The sequence below is a fragment of the Lepidochelys kempii genome, chromosome 9, assembly GCF_965140285.1.
Source record: "Lepidochelys kempii isolate rLepKem1 chromosome 9, rLepKem1.hap1, whole genome shotgun sequence".
NCBI classification, from domain to species: Eukaryota; Metazoa; Chordata; order Testudines; family Cheloniidae; genus Lepidochelys; species Lepidochelys kempii.
In genome coordinates this window covers 6,606,957-6,634,469 of record NC_136388.1, presented here as the reverse complement: position 1 = coordinate 6,634,469, position 27,513 = coordinate 6,606,957, and the positions used below count along the sequence as shown (strand labels likewise).

Below are 27,513 nucleotides of genomic sequence, written 5' to 3'. Positions count from 1 at the left end.
GACACCCCTGCAAATTGGGTGGCTGCTGCCCCCCGCTCCCCAAAAACACTCACGAAGCTACTTCCTTATCCGCCTTCCGTCCCTCCTCGTTTGCCAGGATCGTTTGGTTAGGCTGCTGTACTGCTGTGACCTCTGCTGCTCACACTGATCAGTGCTGTCCGGCGGTTTTCTTCCCCTTCTCTGTCTGTCTGTCTCTATCGCTTCTCATTTGATTTATACTTAGAGCTCTCTGGGGCAGGGACTGTCTGTTCTGTGTTTGTATAGCACCAGCACAATGGGGTCCTGGGCCGTGACTACAGTAATATCCAGAATAAAAATAAATGACATGTCTGTGACCTCTTTGATTTCTCTAGCCCTGGTCTGTGTGGGGCAGCTGGCATTCAGTTTTTGGAGTCCTGCACCTTGTACAGGTGCTTCCCTTGCCTGTCGACAGGCGGCAGTTGTGAGGCACCTGCTGTTTGGCCAGCTCCAGACGGTCGCAGAGGGACTCATTGCTCTCGTGTGGAGACTTTACATTTGTTCTTTCTGTCCATAATCTGAAATAAAGTCGCCCAGATTGAACACTGCGTCTTCTGCTCTTGGTGCTGGGGGGGAAAACATAACACTTTGCATCTCTTTAGAGACCTGGGAAGGTCCCAGTCCTGCCCCCTTGGTGTTGTGCTGTTTATTTCAACGGGAGCAGGCTTGGACGGTATGTCTCTTCCTGCATGTGTCTTATGAGCGGACATTTGAGATGGGAGAGGCTTCTTGAACCTGAGTACGGCCTGTGGTGCATGCAGCTTTTATTTTCTGTGTCCTGTGCCTTCACATTTCTAAGCCCTCTGCCTGTGGCAGAGACAGTGGCCATTTTGTCTCCAGAGTGGGTGTGGCACGTTGCAGAGAGATGCACACACTGTGCTCTCTCCCCCAGAGATTTGACTTCAGTTCTTTTCTGTTGTTTTCCTTAACCTCAAACAAAAGCCTTTTTGAGTGCGATCCCGTGACTACTCTCTGGGTATGGAATAGATTAGGCCCTATCCAGCCCAGTCACCTGGCAACTTTCCCCCAGGACACAGAACTTGCCCATGGCCCCAGGTTTTGTAAATTCAGTTTAGAGGTCAAGCCAGGCCAGGACCTAAGGGGCCCCATGTGGTGACTCAGGGCACCGCAGGCAGTGTTAGCCAGTCCGAGAGCTAGTCTGGATTCTCAGCAGCAGAGTCCTGGCTCGTCTCTGTGGTGGGTTCACAGTGACGACCAGGGTGGGGGAACCTTTCCCCTGACCCTCAGCCCTCGCCCACACCCAGGCAGCCAGGGGCTGGGAAGTCTGTGTTTGGCCTACACCACCAGCACTCACCCTCCTGGCAAGCCAAGCTGGAACTAATCTCCTTCTTTATTAAACTAGCACAATGCCCCTATCTCTCCGGTACCACTCCTCTCTGCTTCGAAGCAGTGCCCGGCCGCAGGAGTCCAGCGCACGCTGCGCTGGATCGCACCCTCAAAAGCTCTTGGGCAAATATTTGCCCTGGATCATTAAATAAAAAGTGGTTTTGTTTTCTTTCCCCTACGAAAGGGCTTTGCACCACGCCTGCAGCCGCTGGGGAGCTGGACGGCTTGCGGCCTTTGCTGGAGGCAGCGGGTCGTGCTGCGCCTGTGTATGTGACCTCCCACCCTCGGGCTGTGGCTGTGACGTGGCCCTCGGCGCTCAGCCCAGAGCGGCTGGGAGTGGCTGGCGCTGCAGCAGCCGGCCCCCCTTAAGGGAGCGTGCTCTCCTTGTCATAGGAGAGGGGCTGCTAACCAGACCCCTGGGGCTCTCACCCCAGCTAGGGGGGAGTTGGGTTGAGCGGTTAGAGACAGAAGCTGGGCCTCTGCAGGGCACCGGGTTCAAGCACACCGCTGCCACCAACCCGAGGGTAAGTCATTTTCACGGCTGCAGAAGGGTGTCAAAGTCAGATTCAGGACTCACATAATTTGTCAGACCACTCTGTTTATTAGCAAAGCGCTTTGCCAATGCTTCCAGATATGTGAGCCCCTCTCTGAGGCTCATGCTAACTTATTTATACAATTAAGCCAAAGCCAATTTAACATAAGAGACAAAAGGAAGCAGAAACTGACAAATATACATACATTTCTTATTTGCATACTAACGTTTACCAATCTCCTAGCTCAGTAGGAGCTCTAAGTTAATTAGTTTGAGGACCCATTGTCTCACACTCCTTAATGTTTTTCTTCCTGACAACTATATTTCAACAAACCCTTCAAGTAGCATTTATTTAATGAATTATAATTTCAATATAATTCATTCTACTTTCACAAGGGGGTTCATGATGCATCCCCTGGGGTTGTGAGGCTTTGCTAATGTTTGTAAAGTGCTTTGGGATCCCCCGGTAGAAAGGGCACAGGGCGAAGAAATCCAGGCTTGGGTCGCTCAGTGACTTGCCCAGCATCGCTCTGGTGGGCCGAGGGGACGCCTTCCCTTCTGCGGCAGCACCGCGTGGTTTGCAATGGAAATGAATCTGCTGGGTCTTATCCCCCTGCTCCTATCCATAAACGGTGGGTGCAATTAGCAGGCCAGGCTATAATGAGGGAAGACCGAGGAGATGGAGGAGCTCAGGGCTGGAACAGCACGGGGGGCCACGAGTCAGGAGCTAGGTGTGCATACGGACAGTCAGGCTGCAGAGCTACCATGGGGCTCCCAGAGCAGAATCCCACGTGGGTTGCACGTCGGGATTAGCTAATGGTTACAGTTCCACCCAGGCCGCCTGGCTGGCCCCAGACTCAAGCTATGTCCCACATGGCGGGGACAACCTCAGATGGGGGCTCTGAGCTGGCCCAGGCTGCAGACCGAGGCAGGTGAATGTCTCACGCCTCCTGCTGCGGGGGGCGCCGGAGCAGGGAGGACTCCCAGGCCGGGAAAGTGTGGCGTGCGGCCCGATCCTACCCTCTCCCTCTAACGACAGAGCTGATCCGCTCCAGGGTTAGAGGCTACTTCCCAGCTGCAGGTCCCTCACTCTGCCCAGTCCTGCCGCTTCCACTTGTAACCGGCCTCCTGCATGGTCCAAAGGCCCAGGCTTGTGGGACGGGGGGGGGGGGGCCTGCCATGGTGCTGGATGCAACACAAAGCCCCTTCCCCGGAGCCAGCTTTGCTGGCAGCAATGAGAGACGGGGAGGTCCTGCTAGACTGCAATGCCCCCTGGTGGTGCTTGAAAAGCCAGCAGCTACAGACAGCCCCCCCCAACCCTCACTCGGGCCCCCCCCACCCCGAGGCAGGCAGCCTCCCCATTCATTGATGCTTTTCCCCTCCAGTCTGTCACACACGCACACGTCCCAGCGCTGAGGTGGAGTGAAGACTTTAACTGTCTCCTCTTCGCCTGCTCTAAACTCTCCGAGGGAGCCTGGAAAATGAGCAGGGCTGGAAGACTGGGGAAGTCTTTCTCCAGCCGGGCTGCATAGCAAGGTGAGAGTCCCACTTTGCCAGGACAAAATTTGGATTTTGCTTTTTTGGGTTGTTATGGAAAATGAATGTAGCACTGAGTGTCCAGGTACCCGGATCGCCCCGCTCCAAGTCGCTAGGCGGTGGAGAAGAACTGGATTCCCACGGCTGGGAAAAAGCACACCGGTAGGAGGGTGGCGGGCGTGTTCCTAAGAGAGGGGGCAAAAAACAGAAAACAGAGCAGCAGTGAGGATAAAATCCTGCTCTCGCCTTCGCAAGCTGCGTGGAGAGGAGCCAGGCAAGGGGAGCCAATGGGCTGGGGTGGTCCGGCTGGAAACGACGAGACGTATTCTGTTTCAGGCATGGAGGAAATGTGATAAAACTCCGAAACTGCAGCCCCGAGGGGCAGACACTGTGCAGGATGCAGATTCCAGGGCAGGTGGACGGCTGGCTGCATAGACAGATATCAGCTATACCGATAGGGATCGGATAAACAGACAGATGCCGGACATGCACTGGAGTGATAGATAGGATCAGTGTATGGACAGACAGAGAGATGGACGGCTAGACAGACACCGGATATAGGTTCTGTAGACAGACTCTGGGAAGCAGGCGAGTCAGTGTAAGATTATTATTGGATGTGACTGTTTTATCACAATCCTGTTAAGTATTAAAGGACCAGTCTCAGCTTAAACTTCCCTGGGTTGTTAAATCGGGCTTTGCCTGGAGCTTTGAGCTGGCTGTGAGCAGCGTGTGGGTTTAGCGTTGCATACACAGCCTGCCTGGCCAGTGCTCTCTGGGCCGGGGATGGTTTTGGGGGGCAGGGAGAGAGCTTTGCACCTAAAGGGGTGACCCCGTCCTGGCCAAGAGTCCATGTGCCAAGCAGGAGAAGTGAAATCTGTGCCTCTGTCACTTAAGAGGAGGCATTTTCCCTGCAAGGCGATTTGCCTTCCTGAGTCTATTAGACTGTGTCAGCACTTCAGGACGGGAGCGGAGTTATTTATGTCTTTTCTATCACCGAGCACAAATAGAAAATCAGAACTCAATTCGTTCCCCCATCAGTGGCTCTGGCGGCCGGATCAGCATCCCCTTGGGCTGCCTCTTGCCTGTGGGTCTCTTTCAGAGCCACTTGATTATTTTCTTTAGAGCATCTTCAGCGTGCGCTGCACCCCAGGGCAGCAATAACCCCCTCGCAGAGCTAAAGGAGTCAAGAGCGTGTTTCTCCGCTGCAAACAGGTGCCGTAGACGGGAGGGAAATGCAACCCCTTGGAAGTCCTGGCCGTGACGAGCACAACGCCAGGTGGTGTCCTCCCTCCCCATCTGCGTCCCCAGGTGACTAACAGAGTGGAAGGGGGGCGAAGGGAAAGGCGAGATAATTGGCAGAGAGGCTTTCAGAGAAGATCTGAAAGGACGTGGAAGTGAAGTTGAAAGCACCGGAGATTTTTTTCCCCCCAGCCTGTCTGTTAAGATGGCAAAGCCCGAGCCCTCGTCTCTGTCCAGCCGAGGGTTTCGCTCTTAATCTAGCACCCAGTGTAAATTGTCCCCTGGACCAGAGAGCATTGGGATGAAGAGCCATTTTCCCAAGGGTGATTTTATGGCCGTCCCTGTATCCCCGCTGCCCAGCTAGGGAAGTTTGAGCTGGGGCGATGGCTCAGAGCTTTTCTGGGTTGACTGTAAAATTGCATCCTGGCTTCACTTCTTGCCTTTAGAACGGGGCGTGTGTGCGGGGGCACTGAGAACATCCCCATGGAGAGAGACTTGTCCAGCCTGGCCCTGCCGAGTGGCATGTGTTAATGGCTGCCGTGAAAGCTTTGCTAGAAAGAGCCGGTGCCAGGCTAGCCGAGCACCCCTGGGACTGGTAATCGGATGACGCTGACCCTCCGAATAACCCGGCCCTGGCAGCCCCGGCGGACCCGGCCCATGCAGCCAGGGAAGGCTACTCTGCGAGACAGGAGCAATTGAAGAGGCAAAAATAGCCTCATGGGGCTGAGCTGTGCCTGGCTTCTTGGTGCTCTTCACATATGTGGAGCTAGGGAAATGCAGCCGGTCTCAGGCTGTGCGGGAGAATCGCTGTCTGTAACGTGGTTCAGGAGGCCACAGGGTCTCCTGGAGACAGATCTGGTTGTACTCGGGACGGGCAAATTTGTGCTAGACAGAAGCTTCTGCTAGGCCCGGCTTTTGTAGGGCGTGGATGAGGAGGGGTGTAGAGAGGAAGGAGTGAAACCGTGGATTGGATGGTACCTAGTGGGGACTGTTGAGGGGTGGGGTTTGGAGGGACAGGGCTGTGGGGCGTGGGGAGGCTTGGGGGGACAGGATCATAGGGACTGGGAGGTTTGGGTGAGGATGGAGGTTTTAAAACCCCCACGTGGTTGGCACAGGAAGCTGTCAATGATGCAGACTGGCCCCCATCCAGCCCAGTCACTCAGTGACTTTTCCCTGGCATGTGGCCCTGTAAATTCGGGTCAAGGGCCAAGCCGGAGCGAGCCAGCAGCACTGCCCGTAGTCCCCCTCCCCTGTCCCAGCAGGCCGTCTGTGGATGCGCCTCGTGCCCCACAATGCCAGGCAGAGCGGGGATTTTGCAGATCCACTGGTGCTTGGAAAGCTGGCGCAGCATGAGATGCCCCCGTGCCCCTTACAGCAGCTCTCCCCCAGCCTGCAGCACGGAGAGCTGGTGACAGCATGGCAGGGCCAAGCCAGGCTAGGGGTCCCATCCCTGTGTTAGCCGTGGCCCAGGCCCATCTTTCCCGAGGCGCCTGCGCTGGCCCGGGTTGGATTTCAACCCGCGGCAGCCCCGCGGTGTCATGGGGCAGCGATTCAGTCCACCCCAGGCTGGCCACTTGCCAGCCTCCTAGGCAGCTCCTGGGACAGTGACCTCGAAGCACTCATGGTTCACCTGCAACATGGGGCCCACGCTGGGCCCTGCCTCGCCGAGCAGTGGAGAGAGGATGGTTGAGGCTCTGCTGCTGAGGGTGGGAATGAGGGCGGCTTTAAGGCATCTCTCTAATCCAGTCCAGTCTCCTTGCAGCGGGAGGCCATGTATCCCTCCGCCAACTGCTCCAGCCTGCCCCCCGGAGACCTCCCCGCGCAGCTGGACTACCAGGATCTGTGCAACCAAAGCCAGCAGGACGCTGCCCTTAGCCACATTGACCCCAAGGACTTGAACCTGACGGTGGAGCAGCTGCAGGACAAATACCTGGGACCCCGCAGATCCAGTTTCTTCATCCCAGTCTGCGCCACCTACCTGCTGATCTTCGTGGTGGGGGCCATTGGCAACACGCTGACCTGCCTGGTCATCGTGCGCCACCGGTTCATGAGGACCCCCACGAACTATTACCTCTTCAGCCTGGCCATCTCCGACCTGCTGGTGCTGCTGCTGGGGATGCCGCTGGAGCTCTACGAGATGTGGAGCAACTACCCCTTCCTCCTGGGCGCGGGGGGCTGCTACTTCAAGACGTTGCTCTTTGAGGCCGTCTGCTTCGCCTCCATCCTCAACGTGACGGCACTGAGCGTGGAGCGCTACATCGCTGTGGTCCACCCGCTCAGGGCCAAGTACGTGGTGACCAGGAAGCACGCCAAGCGGGTCATCGTCACGGTCTGGGTGTTGTCCGTGCTCTGCTCCATCCCCAACACCAGCCTGCATGGTATCCAGCCCCTCTATGTGCCGGGCAGAGGGGTGGTGCCGGACTCGGCCATCTGCACCCTGGTGAAACCCCGCCTGATCTACAACCTCATCATCCAGATCACCACCATCCTCTTCTTCTTCCTGCCCATGGGCACCATCAGCATCCTTTACCTGCTCATCGGGCTGCAGCTGAAGAAGGAGAAGATGCTGCAAGCCCTGGAGGCCAAATCGGGCGGGGACTGCGACTACCACAACATCCGCATGCAGCAGCAGAAGATCAGGAGGAGGCAGGTGACTAAGATGCTGTGTAAGTGGAGATGAGGGGGGCGAGGCAGGGGAGAGCTTGTGATTCACCTCGGCGGCTGATCCCCTGCACTGGCCCATGCATCACGGAAGGATGCAGCTCAGGGGCGCAGAGGGAGGTATTCCCAACTTGCGTTTTCACTGGGCGGCTAGGGCAGGCCACCCATGTCCCGCAGCCCAGCTGCTGGAGGGCAGGACCAAGCGAGAGCTCCAGGGGGAACTGGGCACCACTCAGTAGAGTGGTGGCGGATGCAACCCAGCTCCAAGACGTTGCAAAGGGGACTGCAGATCTGGAAGGCCTGGAGCAGTCCAGACCGGAACAGGCCAGACTCCATGCAGTCTCTCTGCAAGCCCCTAGGAGCACATCAACTGGCAAAAGTCCCCTGTGGGGAGGCTATCCGCCTCTTTTATCTGGTACAGGCTGAGAGCAACCAGCCTAAGGGTTTGAGCCAGGGATCCTTGGGTGACCTGGCGTTAGCTCACCTGCCCCTCCAGCTACAGCAGGTTCTGCACTCAGGCCCCTGCAAGGCAGAGCCACCCAACCCCTTGCTAAGTGAGAGCAGCACCGCTCCATCCCCTTGGGAGCCTGGCATCCCTTTGCAGAGGGACTGGGAGTTAGGAGCACCATAGCAGCAAGTCCCGACTCCCCTGGATAGTGCTGGGATGAAGCTCTTGGCCAGACTCCTGTACGCCACGCACAGTCCTAGCAGCCTCCTGGGGAGCGGGCTTTCCAGGGGATCTGAGAAGGGGCTGGGTGAAGGCTGCACCCGGAGCTCCCCAAAGCTGCCCTGCAGATGGCCAGTGTGCTGGATGGGACTTGCTCCCTCCTAGGTCTTGGCATATTGCCTCCCCTGCCAGGGCCCCTAGCCCCTGCCCGCCGGGGTCCTAGAGTTTCTCCCTTCTCGAGCGCAGCCAGCCGGAGTCTCAGAGCTCCTAACAAACCCAGCCCCTCGCTTGCTCCACTGGTACATAGATACCCACGCCCCTGTGGAATACAGGCGTCTTGGGCCAGATCCTCGGTGGGTGGAAATCAATGTAGCCCCCCCCCCCCTCCAAGTCAACCGAGTCGCGCTTATTTATTCCAGTTGGGGGTCTGACCCTTTGGCTGTGTTTACTCTGTATGTGTGTGTGTGCGTGGGGGTGTACCTCTGTGTGTGTGTGTGCGTGGGGGTGTACCTCTGTGTGCATGTGTGGGGGTGTACCTCTGTGTGTGTGTGCGTGTGTGGGGGTGTACCTCTGTGTGTGTGTGGGGGGGGTGTACCTCTGTATGTGTGTGCGTGTGTGGGGGTGTACCTCTGTGTGTGTGTGTGGGGGGGTGTACCTCTGTGTGTGTGTGTGCGTGGGGGTGTACCTCTGTGTGGGGGGGTGTACCTCTGTGTGTGTGTGCGTGTGTGTGGGTGTACCTCTGTGTGTGTGTGTGGGGGGGTGTACCTCTGTATGTGTGTGCGTGTGTGGGGGTGTACCTCTGTGTGTGTGTGGGGGGGTGTACCTCTGTGTGTGTCTGCGTGTGTGGGGGTGTACCTCTGTGTGGGGGGGTGTGGGGGGGTGTACCTCTGTGTGTGTCTGCATGCCTGTGTGTGTTCGTCTCTCAGCGTTGTTGCCTTCATGCGTGCCGTGCTGTAAGTGTGACTTTGCTGCTCCAGCATGTCACTGAACAGGTGATTTCCGATGCACCTTTACAGGTCGGGTGGGTGCGTGGGGACAGCAAAGCCGGGCTGCGTTAGCCGGCCGTGTGTGTTGCTGGGCATACAGGGAGTGGACATGTAGGGTGACCCGACGTCCCGATTTCATAGGGACACTCCTGAGACGCGGGGTTCTGTCTGACATAGGCGCCTATTGCCCCCCACCCCCATCCCAATCTTTCACGCTTGCCATCTGGTCACCATCCATGCATGAGAGTGCATTGTGGTGCTCACACATTCCAGGGGAACATCCTGTTGTTACTCGGGATTCATTAGGAAGAGCCCCAGGAATGCATGGTGCTGGACGGAGAGAGAGAGAGAGGCTACAGGCCCTGTCCTGTGGCACTGATGATCTGGGTTATGCCCAAGGCTCCCTTTATGGGATCCCGGTGCGTGCCGTATTAGCAGCCAAGCGGCCCTGTGTGCTACGCCGTAGGGGTGTGACCGGGCGGTGCCTTGCTGCGGTGCACAGGTGGTACATAGTGCTGGATGCCTTGTAGGGAGAGGGGTGTGCGTAACAGCAGCTCAGCGCTATGTCCCTGGAAACGCGGCTTTGGCGCCGTGCTTGAGCGGAGATCTGCTGTGCAGTTGTGATTTTAAAGCTGAGGGCGAGTTCTGACTGGCCAAGGCGGGTTCCGGCTCCTGGGCCGGATTCTCGCCTGCATCCCCCTTTGCAGCTGGGGAAAGTGGGTGTAAAGGTTACCGTTCTGATCGGGTGCCACTTTGCACCCGCTTGGCCCGGGTGGAAACGGCATCCTGGAATCAGGTGCCACGGGTCTGGTGCCATAGCATAGTGCCCGGCCGGGGCACATGGCATGCTTAGCACGCCTGCCGTTGGCTTCTCCTCTGGAGGGGTGAGTCCCAAGCAGCATCCAGCATCCCTCCAACTACAGTGTGAGATAGGACGGCAGGGACCACAGGGGTCAGGGGGCATGTGGGTTCTCTGTGCACCGTGTCCATCCCTGCAGTGGTCCTGGCTGGTGTCAGCTTGGTGGAGCAGCTAGGGAAGGAGGCTTTTATCACAGCACTAACCAGCTGGGAATTGGCAATGGGCCAGAGATAAGAGATCTGAGCCAGCAGGTCTCCCAGCTGCTCGTTAATCTCTAAGAGGTGCCCAGGGTCGTGATGGTGAATACTCCATCAATGGAGGGCTGTTTCATTTGTCTAATAAACGCAGCGGGCTTCCAGGGAGGCCTTGGCTGGCTGGTGGGTTTCACTCGGGCACAGACACAATCCAGGGCTGGAAGCATTTCCCAGGGAAGATGCCCGCTGGCAGGCCAAGCCAGCCAGAGCTGCAGTGGTCCCTGGGGCTGCAAAGCTTTGGCTCTGGGCTGAGCGAAGGCCCCGTGCTTGACAAGAAGCAAAGCCACGTGGCAGAGCAGCTCTGGCAAGAGACAGAGGGAGAGATGTTAACCAGACCTCATGTCCTTTCTACAACCCGCTTCCTTGGCTGCCCCCAGAGAGCAGATCAACAAGCCAGGGGGAGCGAATCCCTTTTGTTCTGGCCTTGCCGTGCAGGGACACGCTAGCATTGCAAACAAGCGTTGGCTGGGATGGTCCTGAGCTCACCGTGCTTGCACAAGGCCTTGTGTCCTCCTGCAACAGCTGTCCCAGCTGTTCCCAAGCATCAGCTTGCTTGCAATGCCTGGGGTTTTAACTCAGGCTTGGCTTGAGGTGGTGCTGCCTGCAAAGGTGTCCCGTCTCCAGGGAAGCCGCAAGCATTGCCACAAAACCCGCTCAGCAGGTCCCCACAATGCCGTGTGCTGTGGTTGGAAGTAACCCAGAGCCCCTCATCCCACCAGCGGAGCAGGAGGGGTTGCAAGCACTTTGGAGGGCAGGATTAGGATTCAACACAATCTTGACAAACTGCAGAAATGGTCTGAAATAAAGAGGATGACATTCATTGGGGCAAATGCAAATGACATTCATTAGGGGCAAATGCTTAGGAAGGGATTGCACACACACAAACTGGGAAATGACTGCCGAGGAAGGAGCATTGCAGAAAAGGATCTGGGGGTCAGAGTGGATCACAGACGAAATATTAGCGGTCAATGTAACACTGCTGCAAAAAAAGTGAACATTGTTCTCAGCTATATTAGCAGGCGTCTTGTAAGCAAGACATGAAAAGTAATTCTGCCACGCTACTCAGCACCGGTAAGGCCTCAGCTGGAGTATTGTGTCCAGTTCCGGGCGCCACACTTTGGAAAAGAAGTAACAAATTGGAGGAAGTCCAGATGAGAGCAACAAAAACACAGCCTATGGGGAAAGGTTGAAAAAAACTGGTTAGTTTAGTCTGGAGAAGAGAAGACTGTGGGAGGACATGATAACAGGGTTCAAGGATGTAAAAGATTGTTATAAAGAGGAGGGTGATAAATTGTTCTCCTTAACCACTGAGGATAGGACAAGAAGCAATGGGCTTAAACTGCAGCAAGGGTGGTTTAGATCAGACATTAGAAAAACTTCCTAACTGTCAGGGTGGTTAAGCCCTGGAATAAATTGCCTAGGGAGGTTGTGGGATCTCCGTCACTGGAGATTTTTAAGAGCAGGTTAGATAAACCCCTGTCAGGGATGGTCTAGCTAATACTTAGCCCTGCCTCTGTGCAGGGGACTGGACGAGACGACCTCTCTGTTAGGGGACCAGTGCTGTGGGGTAGATGCAGTGTGTGTGGATGTGCCAAAGTTGTTCTGCTCCTGGTCGGAGAGCGAGACCCCCAGGTGCCGATGGCCCAGCAGCGCCTTCTCTGCTCAGCGGGGACACCCCCAGGGGGATGTCAGGGGGGCAAAGGTTATCCGGCCCGCACCCCCTGGGTGACTCCGCTTAGCCAGAGTGAGGAGGGTTCTGGGAGCTGGGAGGGGGGAGCCCAGCCTGAGGGCACTAAGATCTGAAGGGCAGGATTCCCCAGGAGCACTGCGCCCTGGCAGGCGGGCACTTGGGGAACTGACATGGCCCTGGTCCCCCAAGCCATTCTGCAACAGTGAGCTCGGCTGCCCCAAGGCGATTTGGCTGATCACGTGGCCCCACAGGGCTCCCTGCAACACTTCCTGGCCTGGCCCACCTCTAAGGCCGAGGGGCGGCCCACAGGGATGACATGTCCCAGAATGTATTGCTCCATCTTGATCCAAACAGAGGTGACCAGAGGAGCAGGCTGAGCGTTAGGTTTGAAATTCCCGTGCTCCCTGGGAGCACTGATCCCAGGAATGCTTCATCCTCCCGACATGAGTCTGAGTCCTGGGTGGGAGGTAAGAACCAGGCTCCCATCTGCTCTGCACAGACACTAGAGATCCCAGGGCCCTTCCCGTGAGCACAGTGGTGTGTCCCAGTGGCCTTGGCCCAAATGTCTCTTTATCCCCTTGTTAGCTGGGACATTTCTGTCCCCTGGATCCATAATTCCTGTAAGGACTGAAATCCCTTTTCTGGCCTCCTGCTCGGCCCCCAGCTAACCGGGCAGCCAGGAGTTCACCTGGTGTGCAGGGTGCTGCAATCTGCTGCGTGCCATCCCAGCTGCCCAGCTGGCCCCCAGTTGGGCATGGGGCCTGGCCTCTCCCAGGACTGTGCATTCCAAATCGACTCCGGATTCCCCTCCACCCCATTCAGCTGCAACCGGGGGCGTGAGCTTCGCTGGAAAAATAAACACCCGTCCAAGTGAAACGCCAGCAGAACCCCATTAACCCTGAGTTCAGCCTTTCGGGAAGCCTGGCGTTTTCTGGGCAGCACTGGGTGGGCGCCTGCTGCTCCCCTCCCGCGCTCTGCTGGCTGCAGGGGTGAGACGTGCTCCCCTCCCCGTGGAGCTGCCTGAGGAGCCGAGACACATGGTCCGAGCCAGCTGCCCTGGCACCGGTGTGGGAGGGAGACAGAAAATGCAGGGGGCACTTCCCTGCCCCCTTCTGCACTGGCAGGGGAGCAGCCAGAATGCTGGGGTCGCACAAGGAGCTCAGAACACTGCTCCCAGCCCCCTACATCCGAAGGGCACAAGTGGGACATGGCTGGGGGCTTGTTCCCCAGCACAGGATCAGCAGTGCAGGGGGTTGAGCATGCCTCACCAGGCCGCATTGGGCCTGCCTCAGAATGCCAGGGCTTAACCACCCTGACAGTTAGGAAGTTTTTCCTAATGTCCAACCTAAACCACCCTTGCTGCAATTTAAGCCCATTGCTTCTTGTCCTATCCTCAGAGGTTAACGAGAACAATTTTTCTCCCTCCTCCTTGTAACAACCTTTTATGTACTTGAAAATTGTGATCATGTCCCCTCTCAGTCTTCTTGTCTCCAGACTGAACAAACCCAATGTTTTCAATCTTCCCTCAGAGGTCATGTTTTCTAGACCTTTAATCATTTTTGTCACTTTTCTCTGGACTTTCTCCGATTTGTCCACATCTTTCCTGAAATGTGGCACCCAGAACTGGACACAATACTCCAGCTGAGGCCTAATCAGTGCGGAGTAGAGAGGATGAATTACTTCTCGTGTCTTGCTTTCAACCCTCCTGCTAATACATCCCAGAATGATGTTTGCTTTTTTTGCAACGGCGTGACACTGTTGACTCAGATTTAGCTTGTGATCCACTGTGACCCAAGATCCCTTTCCCCAGTACTCCTTCCTAGGCCTCATGTCCCAGTTTGTGTGTGTGCAACTGATTGTTCCTTCCTAAGTGTATCCTGGTATTCAGCCGAGAGGCCCCTTTATTTCCCCTACTGCCTTCCCCCCTTCCTCTAAACAGCCTTATCTCCTCCCCCCTCCCGCCCCTTCACACCTTCCTGCACATCAAACTGTCTCCCTCCCACTCCTCCTTCGGAGAAGCCTTTGGGTGACGGATCACCCGCCCCAAACCCCCTCTCTTCCTGGCTTCCTCCTGCCAGAGCACGGGGCTGAACAGTGCTGTCTGCCCCATGCCCTCCCCTGTGAAGCAAGCGCCAGGCACCCTGACAGGGCTCCATGCATACTAACAATGCTCCTCAGAGGTGCCAAGCGCCCACTGGCTTCCCCAGGAATTGTGGCGGAGGGTGGGCACAGAGAAGCAAGTAAAACCCCGCACTCCCCTGGAACTGGACGCAGCACGGGGAGGGGAGGGGGCTGAACCCATAGAACCGGTGACGTGTCCAGCGTCGGCCAGCACCCCGGGCCCAATTTTGGCTTAGACGAGGGAGATCCCTGAACCCCGAGGTTCAGCCCCAGGCATGGTGCTTTAACCCTTTCCGACCTTGGGGAGGCCGGAGGTACTTCATGCCTTCTGGCCTGGGTTTTCGTGGGTTTGGAGCCTCCACTAAGGGGAGGGTATGTAGCTGGGTCCCTGGGAGCTGTGGGACATGGAGCTAGTCCCAGGCTGGGGCTCTCCCTGCAGCCTGCCTGGCCAGTTCCACCTCACTCTGCAGCCCGGGCTGGCCATGCTGGTGTAAGCGGGTAAATGGTCCTGCTATTGTGGGGAACTTTTCTGGCTTCTACCCTACCCCAGTGAAGTGGGCTAGCGAAAGGATCTGAGTCCTCGCTCCCACTCCCTTTACCCAGATGCCTACTTGAGGGCTGTGTGGCAGACAAGGCTGAGCCCAGGATTCCTGAGGGGCTCGACCCCCAACCTTGTCGTGGTCACTTAGGGCAGGGGCTACGGTGTCCCCACTCCGGGGTGCTCTCTCCTCTCTGAATGCTTCCCTGACCCACTGATCACTACATACAGCTCAAAGCAAATACAATTTATTAAACAGCAACCAATTAAAAATGAATAAGGAAAAAATGGGAAAGGTGAAAGGTGCTCTGTGGCATGGGGACATCACGACCAGCGTCTCTGGAATGTAAGGGCAGTTCACAGTCTGTCCCTCACATGTCCCAGGCCCTGGCTATGCCGCAGGTCGGACACTTGCTCTGGTGGTGGCCACATGCCTCCAGGCTCTGGATGGCAGGACCCTTCTTCCCAGCATCAGCCCCCTCTGTTGGGGTTATGATCCCCCGCCGAGTCTGGCCTGCAGAGCCTCCTGGCTGGGGGCGTCTCCCTGTGCTGGGCCCCCTGCCCAGCATCCCCCTCGCTCTCCCGAGCTGCTCACTGCACCCGGCTCCAGATGGCTCCAGCTCCACTCTGCCTCAGAACGGCGGCTGCTCTGCCTCCAGCCCCCTGGGCTGCTTTTCCTGGCCCCCCCGGCTCTGGTTGCTCCAGCTCTCTTCCCAGCACTGACCTGCTCCCTGGGCTGCTTTTCTGGCCCCTCTGGCTGGCAGGGCTCTGCTCCCCAGCTCAGCTTGGGCCCCCGCTCTCTCCTTAGCTCAGCCCCACTGTGTCTGACCCAGGCAATTCCAGCTCACACGGAAGACGGGACCCCCCTGGTCTCCTGACTCCCTCAGTAGTCTGCCCCATCAATCAGGCTGACCTGGAGCACTGGCTTCTCCCCACTGTTCCTGGGGACTGTCAGTCTCAGGGACCTGATTTCCCATCCACCCTTCCCCTTTCCTTTGGTACTGGGAGCTGGCCAGCAGTCCCCTTACACTGGCATCAGGCGGCTCACAGCCACAGGAGGGGCTGGGAACATCCTGGCATGGAGCTGGGCAGGCCTGTGGGGAGCAGAGATGGGAACCAGGTTTTCTCAGGACCCCATCGCTACAGCTGTGAGGGCTCCAGGGCTGCTGGTCTGGCTCCGGCCACCAGCCCGGGGAATCCACGCGCAGACTCCGGGATGTGGAGAGCAGCGACGAGGCTGCCCTGTTCTCGTCTGCGCCAGGGCCGTGTATTTAATCAGGATAAAACAAATTCCTTGAGAACAGACACCTGATTTCTACCGGGTGCGTATCCTGGGGCAACAGCCACAGCCCTTTCTGGGGTCGCGAGGGGGGTGGGGGGGAAGGAGCTGGGTTTGCCCAAGGGCTTGGGGAAGGAGACAGAGAAACAAACACCAGAGAAAAGGAGGACTTGTGGCACCTTAGAGACTAACCAATTTATTGAGCATAAGCTTTCGTGAGCTACAGCTCACTTCATCTGAGGAAGTGAGCTGTAGCTCACGAAAGCTTATGCTCAAATAAATTGGTTAGTCTCTTAGGTGCCACAAGTCCTCCTTTTCTTTTTGCGAATACAGACTAACACGGCTGTTACTCTGAAACACCAGAGACAGGATGCTGAACAGAAGGGGGACAAGGGAGAAAGCTGGTTAATGGGACCACAGTTAGCAACCGCTGGCTGGAGAGGGGTGGCACCAGAGAGAGAAAGAGAGCAGAACGAAGCAAAAATAACTGACAGGGAAGGGAAAGAAAGACGCCCTGAGACTGGGTGAAGGTCCAAGAAATCAGAGGGGTTCGAGGGAGCGATAGTTACAAGGAACCATACAGATTGCCAGACGCTGGGACTACGTGGCAGGGGACGGATCACTGGAAAATTGCCCTGTTCTGTTCTTTCCCTCTGAAGCACCTGGCATTGGTCACTGCAGGATACCGGGCTAATTGGACCACTGAGCTGACCCATGTCATAGAATCATAGAATCTCAGGGTTGGAAGGGACCTCAGGAGGTCATCTAGTCCAACCCCCTGCTCAAAGCAGGACCAATCCCCAATTTTTGCCCCAGATCCCTAAATGGCCCCCTCAAGGATTGAACTCACAACCCTTGGTTTAGCAGGCCAATGCTCAAACCACTGAGCTATCCCTTCCCCCTGATAGCTAATGATATATCATGCCATAAATCAGTGTCCTTCCACTGCAATGAGTACCCTCATTCCTTCACATTCTTATCTATCTATCTATCTATCTATCTATCTATCTATCTATCTATCCCCATACACCCCATCTATCTATCTATCTATCTATCTATCTATCTATCTATCTATCTATCTATCTATCTATCTATCTATCTATCTATCTATCTATCCCCATACACCCCATCTATCTATCTATCTATCTATCTATCTATCTATCTATCTATCTATCTATCTATCTATCTATCTATCATGCCCATCAAAGTGGTATTTGGGCTTCATTTTAACGGCCAGCCATCCACTCCTATGGTTGTGTCTTGCCCCTATTTAAAATAAATCAGTAGAATATATTTGAAGAAACACAGAGTTAGTGACATGCCTGCCAGCCAGAACCAGCCAAAACCTCCTGCCTTTTTCGGTTGTCTCTCTTCCCATCCTGCAGCCATTAAATCCTTTGTGGGTTTATGTCTCATTTACTGTAAGGGCTCGGTTCCTTTCCATGGCTGTATGATGCCAGCTATGATAAGTAATAAGGAGGCAGTAAATCAATCACATGAGGACCATGAAAGAAATGGGTGTTTACCCTAGGGTGGCACATTAGAGGTACATACCCCCGCCCATGGGTCATCAGCAGGGAAAGAACCCACAACTTGCAGCACCCCAGGCACACCCACCCGCCGACAGCAATTCTGGGCCCCAGGGCAGAACAGTCAATGGGCACTCTTCTGGCATGGCCAGGGCTTCCATATGCCCGCTTGGCTGCCTTCACCACTGCTGGTACCACCCCGTGCGTGCCTAGGAGCCCTGTGGCCTGTCCAGGCGATGTAAAAGGGCCCGGGGCTCCTGGCCACCGCCGCAGCAGCTGGGGGCCCTGGGCCTTTTGAAATCACCCGGGCCCCTGGGCAATTTCCCCCTTTGCCTTCCCTGTCAGCGGGCTTGACCGCAGGCTTTTATCCCTCAAGGTAAAGGAGTAATTCCTTTTGTTGGCAGTATCGGTAGGCTGTTATCCCTCTGTGGTAGAGTCAGGAATTGAACCTTGGTTACCTATGGCCCAAGCTACCCCTCTACTCCTTGGGCCACCCTTGCTGTCCTATGTGAGCCAGGCATTAAAGGGGGCAGGACATATGCTTTTATCAGTGTCATGCACTGGCAATATTTCCCCTTCTGCATAGAGAGAATATGGCAACTAATGCAGTGAAGGTAAAGACCAGGAGGCAGGAAAGAACCTGCGCCATCAGATCAGCGACTGTCAGGGACCGAAGCACAGAACTAGCATACACCCCCCCCACCCCCGCCTCCAATGGCCACGTAATTTTCTCTGCTTCCTTCCAGTCGTGCTGGTTGTCGTATTCGGGATCTGCTGGGCCCCCTTCCACACAGACCGGCTCGTCTGGAGCTTCGTCTCCCACTGGACGGGCCGGATGCTGCACATGTTCCAGTACGTCCACATCATCTCCGGGGTCTTCTTCTACCTGAGCTCAGCCGCCAACCCCATCCTCTACAACCTGATGTCCACGCGCTTCCGGGAGATGTTCAAGGAGGTGATGTGCCGGAAGCGCCTGTGGGGGCGGGGCTCCAGGAAGTACTCGCCCAGCGTCACCCGGGTCACCACCCGCAGCACGGTCTGCGAGCACGTGCCCGCCGGCAATGGGCTGCCCCTGTCCAATGTGGTGGAGGAGGAGATGGGTGTGGCGGGGGAGGACGCCCTTAAGCGTGAGACGTCCTTCCCCTGAGGGCACCGCCAGGGCCTCCCCCGCTAGTCGGGCTCCTGGAGGGACACAACGACTGCAAGGGGGTTGGGAAGACCATGTCCAGTGTCTAGTCACCCGCTTATGTCGCCCGCCGCTGTGCCACCCACTAGCACGGCCCTGGCGTTACCGCCAATCCCACCGCTCGTAAGCCCAACTCCCCAGGGGCTGCGCCGTGGCACGAGGGTACGAGCGCAGGCAGAAAACCCCCAAACTTTGGGTTCAGAGAGGTGAGATATTAACTCTTTGCTGGCTGGGGCCCCACTCCACAGGCCATGCCTTTGCAGCCTCTTGGCCTGGGAATTGGCCGTGGTGCCATCTGGCTGCGGTTTGTTGTCTGGCATGTCTGGCAGTGCCGGACCGGCTTAGTGCTAGGAGGGGTGCAAACAACAAGAGACAGGTTGGTGAGAGGCAGGTTGTCTCCACTGATCCCAGCTTCTTCCCTGTGTATCATAGAATCTCAGCATTGGAAGGGACCTCAGGAGGTCATCTAGTCCTACCCCCTGCTCAAAGCAGGGCCAATCCCCAATTTTTGCCCCAGATCCCTAAATGGCCCCCTCAAGGATTGAACTCACAATCCTGGGTTTAGCAGGCCAATGCTCAAACCACTGAGCTATCCCTCCTGAAACAGCTTGGTCTGGAGGTTCAGACATGGCCACTGAACTCATAGCAAATGCCTCTGTAATTCAGAGGGCTGGACCCTGGTCACAGGCTAACGCTGCCCTCCGGCTGCCTGAGTCTCAGGGCAACAGGTTCCCGCCCGCCTCCCTCCTGGGAGAAGTCTGCCTGCTAATCCTAGCTTGAGGCTCTAGCCCGGCTCTGCCGACACGCCGGCCTGCGCTGGCCACCCACAGCCGGGAGCCACAGGCGCAGCGTGGCATGGTGACGTCGTGGCAGGGTCATGCTGGGCTACCCGGCTGGGGGTGACATTTCAGTCACAACGAGGCTGTGTCGCCATGTCACTCAGAAGCCATCACTGCCTGCCACCACATTCACCCTCCTCCCCTGGTCCCACTCGCCCCCTCCCCAGGCTTTCCCTCTCTTCCCCGCACCTTCTACCACCACGCAACAATCCCTCCTCCAGGCTGTCCCAGGCCAATACCCCCCTCCCAGTAGCCCTCGACTTTCTCCAGTACCCTGGTCCCCACTGGGTGCCCCCAATTACCCACAAGCCCCCCTTGCTCCTGAGATATGCAGGGAATCAATTCCCAGCTTTGCCAGCTCCAGGCCCCCCAAATTCATCTGTCTTTAAAAAAATACTAAATGTTGGGGTATGTTTCCCTGCCTCCTGGTGCTGGGACTTTTAGGAGTCCTGGCCCCATGTTTTCTCCACACCCCCATGGGCTACAGCCTAGAAACAAAGAGCTGAGATGCTCCCAGAATCCCAGGACTCCAGGAGCTGGGGCTTTCAGAAAGATGCGAGATATCAAGGGAGTTGGCAGTGCTGGGTTCCAGACACCCCTACTCCTGCTGTCCCTGGGGAGGAGGGAGAGGACCAAGAGGTGGAGGAAATCAGCAGAGAAATGCCACGCAGGGAGTGTGGCAGGGTGCAGATGCAGGACCTCCCCTGCAGCCCGTGGGTTTGACGTGCTGTAGCTGAGGCTTCAACACCCCCATGTGGTGTGGTGCAACCCCCCACTCCCGACACGTGCCTGGGCAAGGCTGTGGTAGCTGTGGCCGGGAAGACCTTCGCTCAGGCACCCCCCAGCGAGGCGCGGAGAGCTCAGTTTGACACACACCACACCTGGCTGCCCTTGCTTTCCCCTTCTGCCTGTCAGGGAAGGACTGTAAATAAGTCAGAGTGAAAGGGCCACGGGGCCTGGCCTGGCTGAGCGGCTGAGGCCATGATGAAGGCGAGGGGGGCTGGTTTTACTCTGTCCCCAGTGAAGAAGGAAGAGCTGTTGTGTGAGGCTGACTCACCCTTTCCCTGGCTGGCTCCTGTGTGTTGGAGCGTGTAAGCCGTGGGAGATAATTCACCCTCCCCACGTAAACATGGGAACCTTTCCTGACAACAGAGATGTCTCTTATCTGTGTGCTAACAGCTGACACAAAGTGCAGTGCTGGTACCCGCCCGGCTGTGGAGCAGATACTCTCTCGCTCTCTCTCCACTTCCCTTTCTTCCTTTCACCACCTCGTCCTGGACCTTCCCCAGCGCAGCAGCCTCTCCTCCGACATCGGCAACTACCCCGGGCCATCCACACTGTGGCGAGTGCGGGGGTTTTCTATCTGTGGGTCTCTCCGGTGTGCATGAGCTGATTGTCACTTAACTTGAGAATTAAAATAAACCCACAACTATTCTCGTTAGTTGGGCTCAAATTATTTCTCTCTCAGCCACTCTCCTCCGACCCACTGTCTCTATTCAGTATAAACTCAGTTGCACCCCGCCTTGACTTTCCTAGAAGAGTCACAGCAGAGAAGCTAAATGAATTCTTTGCATCGGTCTCCACTGAAGAGGATGTGAGGGAGATTCCCACACCTGAGCCATCCTTTTTAGGTGACAAATCTGAGGAACTGTCCCAGATTAAGATGTCAATAGAGGAGGTTTTGGAAAAAATTGATACGTTAAACAGTAGTAAGTCCCCAGGACCAGATGGGATTCACCCAAAAATTCTGAAAAAATTCAAATATGAAATTGCAGAACTACTAACTGTGGTATGCAACCCATCACTTAAATCAGCCTCTGTACCAGATGACTGGAGGAAAGCTAATGTAACACTGTCTTTTATAAAGGCTCCAGAGGCGATCCTGGCAATTACAGGCCGGTAAGCTAAACTTCAGTACCAGGCAAATTGGTAGAAACTATAGTAAAGAACAGAATTATGAGAAACATAGATATATGTGATTTGTTGGAGAAGAGTCAATCAGGTTGTGTGAAGGGAAATCATGCCTCACCAGTCTATTAGAATTCTTGGAGGGGGTCAACATATGTGGACAAGGGGGATCCAGTGGATATAGTGTACTGGACTTTCAGAAAGCCATTGATGAGATTCCTCACCAAAGGCTTGTAAGCAAAGTAATCAGTCATGGGATAAGAAGGATGATCCTCTCAGGGATCAGTAACTGGTTAAAAGACAGGAAACAAAGGGTAGGAATAAATGGTCAGTTTTCAGAATAGAGACACATAAACAGTGGGGTCCCTCAAGGATCTGTCCTGGGACCAGTGCTGTTGAACATAAATTATCTGGAAAAGTGCATAAACAGCGAGGTAGCAAAGTTTGTAGCTGATACTAAGTTACTGAAGATAGTTAAATCCAAAGCTGACTGCGGAAAGTTACAGATGGACCCCACAAAACTAGGTTGCAGGGCAACGAAATGGCAGATGAAATTTATTGTTGATAGGCGCGATGTAATGCACATGGGAAAATATAATCCCTACTATACATACAAAATGACGGGGTTTAAAATAGCTTTTAGCACTCAAGCAAGAGATCTCCGCTTCATCCTGGCTAGTTCTCTGAAAACATCGGCTCAATATGCATTGGCAGTCAAACAACTTAATAGAATGTTAGGGACCATTAGGAAAGGGACAGATGATAAGACAGAAAATATCATGTTGCCTCTATATAAATCCATGGTACATCCACAGCTTGAATATTGTGTGCAGTCCTGGTCTCCCCATCTCAAACAAGATACATTAGAATTGGGAAAAGTACAGAGAAGGGCAACAGAAATGATCAGGGGGATGGAACAGCTTCCATGTGAGGAGAGATTAATAAAACTGGGACTTTTTATCTTGGGAAAGAGACGACTAAAGGGGGATATGATAGAGGTCTATGAAATTATGACTGGTGTGGAGAAAGTGAATAGGGAAGTGTTATTTACTCCTTCATAAAACATAAGAACCAGGGGTCACCCATAGAAATTAATAGGCAGCAGGTTTAAAATAAACATAAGGAAATATTTCTTCACACAGTGCACAGTCAACCTGTGGAACTCCTTGCCAGAGGATGTTGTAAAGGCCAAAAGCATAACTGGGTTCAAAAAAGAATTGGATAAGTTCATGGAGGATAGGTCCATCAATGGCCAGTAGCCAGGATGGTCAGGGATGGAAAAACATGCACTGGGTGTCCCTAAACCTTTGAATGCCAGAAGCTGGGGCTGGATGACAGGGGATGGATCACTCAATAATTGCCCTGTTCTGTTCATTCCCTCTGAAGCACCTGGCACAGGCCACTGTTGGAAGACAGGACACTGGGCTGGATGGAGCATTGGTCTGACCCAATATGGCTGTTCCTGTTTTCATGACAGGAATCCTGCTTTTTTTAAAGCCATTGCCCCGAAGCACGGTTAGCTCACACGCAGTGCTGCGAGATTTGTGCTGTAATAAGATTGATACTAGCAGCAAAAACTTCCCTGGCATTCCTGAGCAAATAAAGTGGAGCAGGCTCTGCCTCCCACTGACATAACCCCCGGGGCCTGTAATCCCTTAACTGATCCCTACTTCTCCTTTAGGGCATGATCCAATCTGGCAACGGGAGCCTTGCGACTGGTTTCAGTGGGCTTGGGGTCAGGACCTTAACAGGATCATAACATTCAAAAACCGGTTGGAGAACACTTCAACCTCTCTGGCCACTCAGTAACAGACTTAAAGGTGGCAATTTTGCAACAGAAAAGCTTCAAAAACAGACTCCATTGAGAAACTGCTGAGTTTGAATTAATATGCAAACTAGATACAATTAACTTTTCATGTTCTCTGTATGTATATATATCTTCTTACTCTATGTTCCATTCTATGCATCCGATGAAGTGAGCTGTAGCCCACGAAAGCTTATGCTCAAATAAATTTGTTAGTGTCTAAGGTGCCACAAGTCCTCCTGACCTTAGACTGTATCTTTGTCCAAATTCACCAAGTCACCGTTCAGTGACTGGCTTTGTTTTCCGACTTCCAGTTTCTAATGATTATTATTTGGATGACTGTCTTAAAGGAGGCAACATTCCCCAGTCCATGAAGCACCAGACTGGGAGTCAGGACTTCCGGGAGCTGTTTCTGTCCCCGACACTGACTTATTGTGTGATCTTGGGAAAGTCTCTTCATCTCTGTCTCAGTTTCTCCGCCTATGAAGTGGTCATAAGCACAGGTGCTGACTTTCAGCTTTCCCCCTGGGTGCTCCACCCCTGCTTGGTCCCAAAGCCCTGACCCCAGTCCACCTCGTCCGCGAGGCTCTGCTCCATCCCGCCTCTTCCTGCCCCCACTCCTCTCCCTCCCCCAGCGCCTCCCACCGCCACCAAACAGCTGATGGGCAGAGGGCGGGAGGCACTGGGGGGACGGAGAAGAACTGATCAGTGGGGTCCGCCAAACAGCTGATTGGTGGGTGGCTGCTGGGTGCTGGGCACCCACTTTTTTCCCCTATGGTGCTCCAGCCCACGGAGCACACACAGAGTCGATGCCTATGGGCATAAGGATGTGAAGTGCTTTCAGCTCTATGTGAAGATGAGTCAGCTCATCATCTGGGCCAGGAGCTGGTTAGACGGTGGTAAATGACGGAGCACCCTAATCCTAGAACATGCAAGCCCCTGCTGCTGCCCCTTCCAGAGCCCAGACCATACACCACAGTGTCCTGGTGTCTCTTGCTGGGGCCGTGGCCTCAGAAGTAACCCCGTAATCCAGAGCAGCTGCAATGGGTTGTGAGTGAACAATCTGTATCCGGCCCCTCAAATGCCACGTTCAGGAAATGTCACCAAATGTCAAGGAGCACGGCTCAAGTGGCTGCGCTTCTTTGAGTTGGAAAGAGGCAATCAATTATTCCTTCAGATCAATACCCTCGATTCCCCTGTGATCTCCCTGCTCACAAAGAGGATGAAATAGTCAGACACTGAAATGCCACCTGAGAAGCAACTTTTGCTCGTCCCGAAGAGCTCTGCCCAACCAGTGCCTGCACCATGGGGAATTTTGATAAGCTCCCTGATCTCATCTGAATTTTGAGCGTGTCCACCATTGAGGTGTCTAGGCACCATGGAGCATCCTTCCCATCTGGTCGGAGTCTACCAGCCGTGGCTAATCAGCCACTTCTCTTCTCAAAGAGCTTGAGCCCACAGCCACTAGGGGTGTCTTTGCCCTGACTTCGGTGCATGCCGGGACAGGCCTGCAAAGCGTATCCCAGACCCTGTTTTCATGTCCCTGAAACAACGAGGGGAGGTGACAAGAGGAGCTGCTGCCTGGGTCGTTTCTGAATTCAGATGCTTTCTCCACAGCACGGGGCCCTTGGGGGAAGAGCTGGTGCAAACCTATCGAGGGCCCGTGCCCGCCGCATGGCATGACCCCCAGCCACTGAACACGGAGCAGAGTCAGACCCATCGTAGACAGCATGGACATCAGAACCCTGTTCCTTCTCTCTCCTCCTTGCCCGGGCCCATGGCAGATTCCTCCAGAGAGAGCCCAGGCTGCAGTGACCCTGAGTTCCCCAGCACTGCCACCAATGCCTGCAAAGCGTTCCCCTCTTCCCCACACCTCCGCCCCCCCAGGATCCCCCCTGTGTACGCAGCAGAGGACCACTTCTGGGATCACACTGGTGCCAGAGAGGCTGGAAACCAAACCAAAATTCCTAACTGGGGATGGGGTCGGGGGAAAGAGGGTGTGTGACGGGGTGCATGGATCCTGCCTTGTAGTTGGCAGGGAGAGGGTTAAGGACTGTCAAGTCTGGCTCCAGCTCCAAACTTTCCCAGCCCTTTTGGGGGTCCCGCCAGGGGACTAGTTTTGAGGCCTTCTCCCCATGCAGAGACTGCCCCAGGGGCTCCCCCACAACCCCACCCATTTGGCTTGCCAGGAAGCAATGGAGGTGGGTTTAGAATTGCCCCAGGAGGAAGAAGTCACTTCTTGGGGTTTAGATCCCAGAGCCCTGGGGTGGGGAGAGCCTCATGAGCTGAGCTGGGCTTTGGGTTCAGAGCCCTTCCATCCCGGGCTTCTGGATCAGGCCCATCCCTGCCCCATGGCCTTTGCCTGTCGGAGCAGTGGCTGGGCTACATTATCCTTCCTGCTCGGAGCGGCTCTCTGAGCCCCACACGGGCCGCATTTCTCTTGGAGCCAGCCTCAAACCTGAGAGTCCCGGTGCTGGGAGAAGAGCCCATGTTTCACCCGTCTCAGCCTGTTCTGTTCCAGCAGCTGCAGCTGTACGAGGCACCCCAGCACAGAGCCCTACGCATCGACAAAGCCGCCCGCCATGAAAGGGAAACCGTCACTGTGTTCGCTGGCCCCCTCAGCAGCTACCCACAGCGCCCTGCCAGGGAGCTTGGTGAAGGGCCTTCTTCCTTGTGACGTTCCCACCCTGGTTTCGGAGCCCTAGGAGTGCTGGATCGTTCAGGGGATGCTGATGAAGGAAGAGGAAAGCCACAATCCAGCACTATTCTCTGGCCTGTTCCCCTTCGCGTCCCACTGGCTTCTCCCAATTCCCATCGCAATCAGCAGCATCGCAATCTGCGGCCACGAGCATCAATACTGGTCTTGTTTGCTCTCCCTTAATCTGCCATCCGTCATGGGTGCAGAGGAGAGCAGGAGCTCTGGGTGGGAACGCTCCAGCAGGAGGTTCCTACCTTCCTCCCGTCGCTTGCTTGTTTGCTGCCAACAGGGTGATGAGTTTGGGAGAAAGTAATTGCCCCTTGATGACTATTACCCAGCCATTTATCGAGGGCTAGCGCTGAGCGGTGACATACACCCGCCAGCAGGCCATGGAACCTCAAAGGAATAGCTCTTTAATAGTTATTCAATACCATTTCATTAAGCAACAACTGCGGCTCGAATGAAACTTGAGGGCCCCTAATGCGATTAATTGGGATGTAATATCCTTTATAGACAGCGTCTCAGGAGACACTCAGCATGGTTTGCGGCAACCAAGGCCCATCATAAGCTCTGCTGCCCGGAGCCATGTGCTTTTGGGGCACTGGGTCTCTGGGAATCCATAGCGTGAGCATCGAGTGCCTGACAGCCCCAGCTCCTCCATTCCCCTGCTTCCTTTCTAGCCCCAATTTGGAAGTGCTTCCAGGACTCATCTGCCAAAGGCCCTGCACTAGCCTTACAAAGGAGTCACCTCTGGGTAGCTCCCCTGATATCTCCCAGGGGGTTGGATGGAGCTCAGGGAGGGTTGTGTCTGGAAATCAGAACTTACTGGCCACAATACCCAGTGGAACATCCCAGAGGAGTTGTTGCAGAGACTGACCAAGAGGTTAGAGGACTACTCAGCCAGAGGCTAGGAGTGGGGGGCGGGGTGAGGTTCTGTGGCCTGCAGGAGGACAGACTAGATGATCATGATGGTCCCTTCTGACCTTAACGTCTATGAGAGGATGGAGGGGGACAGATCGGCAGTGGAGGGGTAGTTTTATTGATCGGTAAGGTACCGATGGTAGTTAAAGCCATCTGGCCAGATGAGATCACCCAGAGAGACGGTGTAGACTAGAGGGAAAAGGAGGGGGCCAAGGACAAATGACCCGTGGGACCCCAGGAGAGAGCGGCATTGGGAAGTGAGTTGACACTGATGCAACAACCAGAGCCGTAGAAGGATGCCCAGGAGGGGCTGGAGTCCTGAGAGCCAAGGAGGGACAAGTTCTCCTGGAGCTTGACTGGCTGTGTCAAAGGCAGCAGGAGGATATGGATGGCCCGGGATTTGGTCAGGGGGAGGCTGCTGGGGACCAAGGGAGCACAGGGCAGGCTGTGGGGTGCCCAGACAGCAGGGACTGAATGGACACTAAGTATCACAGAGGAACCCACACTGTTTGGTAGGTTGCCTCCAGGTGAAATGGCTGTGTGAGGGGCTGGAACCCCCTCGTTCTGTCAATGTCTCCAGGTCCCCCTGCTTCCTCCATTCCAGCCCTGGGCTCCCCCCGTCCCAGCTCTGCCGATGCCCCTCAATCCTCCTGACCCACAAGCACTACTGTGCCCAAGGCTCGGTCTGCAGCTCCCCTCCACCCACCCACCCCCCCACACACCGGCTTTTCCAGTCCCGGGCCCCTCCTGGGCAGAGACAGGTGATTGTGTTGTTATTAAATTATGATTTATTTGCAGGCTGGTAGCACCTAGAGGTCAGGACCATACTGTGGTAGGTGCTGCACAAACATGTAACAAAGAGCTGGCCCCTGGCCCCAGAAGCTTGCAGCCGAAGTAGGGT

At 55.4% G+C, this 27,513-nt stretch overlaps 1 protein-coding gene across 2 annotated transcripts; it reads left to right on the top strand.

Annotated features, from left to right (window-relative positions):
• The first annotated feature begins 3,309 nt into the window (after positions 1 to 3,309).
• NMUR1 (neuromedin U receptor 1) lies at positions 3,310 to 20,700 on the top strand. 2 transcript variants are annotated; one of them, XM_073358740.1, is made up of 3 exons: positions 3,310 to 3,433; positions 6,435 to 7,338; positions 18,003 to 20,700. In XM_073358740.1, the coding sequence occupies exons 2-3, from the start codon at positions 6,444 to 6,446 to the stop codon at positions 18,401 to 18,403; spliced, it is 1,296 nt and encodes a 431-aa protein (XP_073214841.1). In that variant the 5' UTR covers positions 3,310 to 3,433; positions 6,435 to 6,443; the 3' UTR covers positions 18,404 to 20,700. The 2 variants fall into 2 exon arrangements, with proteins under 2 accessions (XP_073214841.1, XP_073214843.1); XM_073358742.1 differs by lacking the exon at positions 3,310 to 3,433 and adding an exon at positions 4,634 to 4,741.
• Positions 20,701 to 27,513: the final 6,813 nt, after the last annotated feature.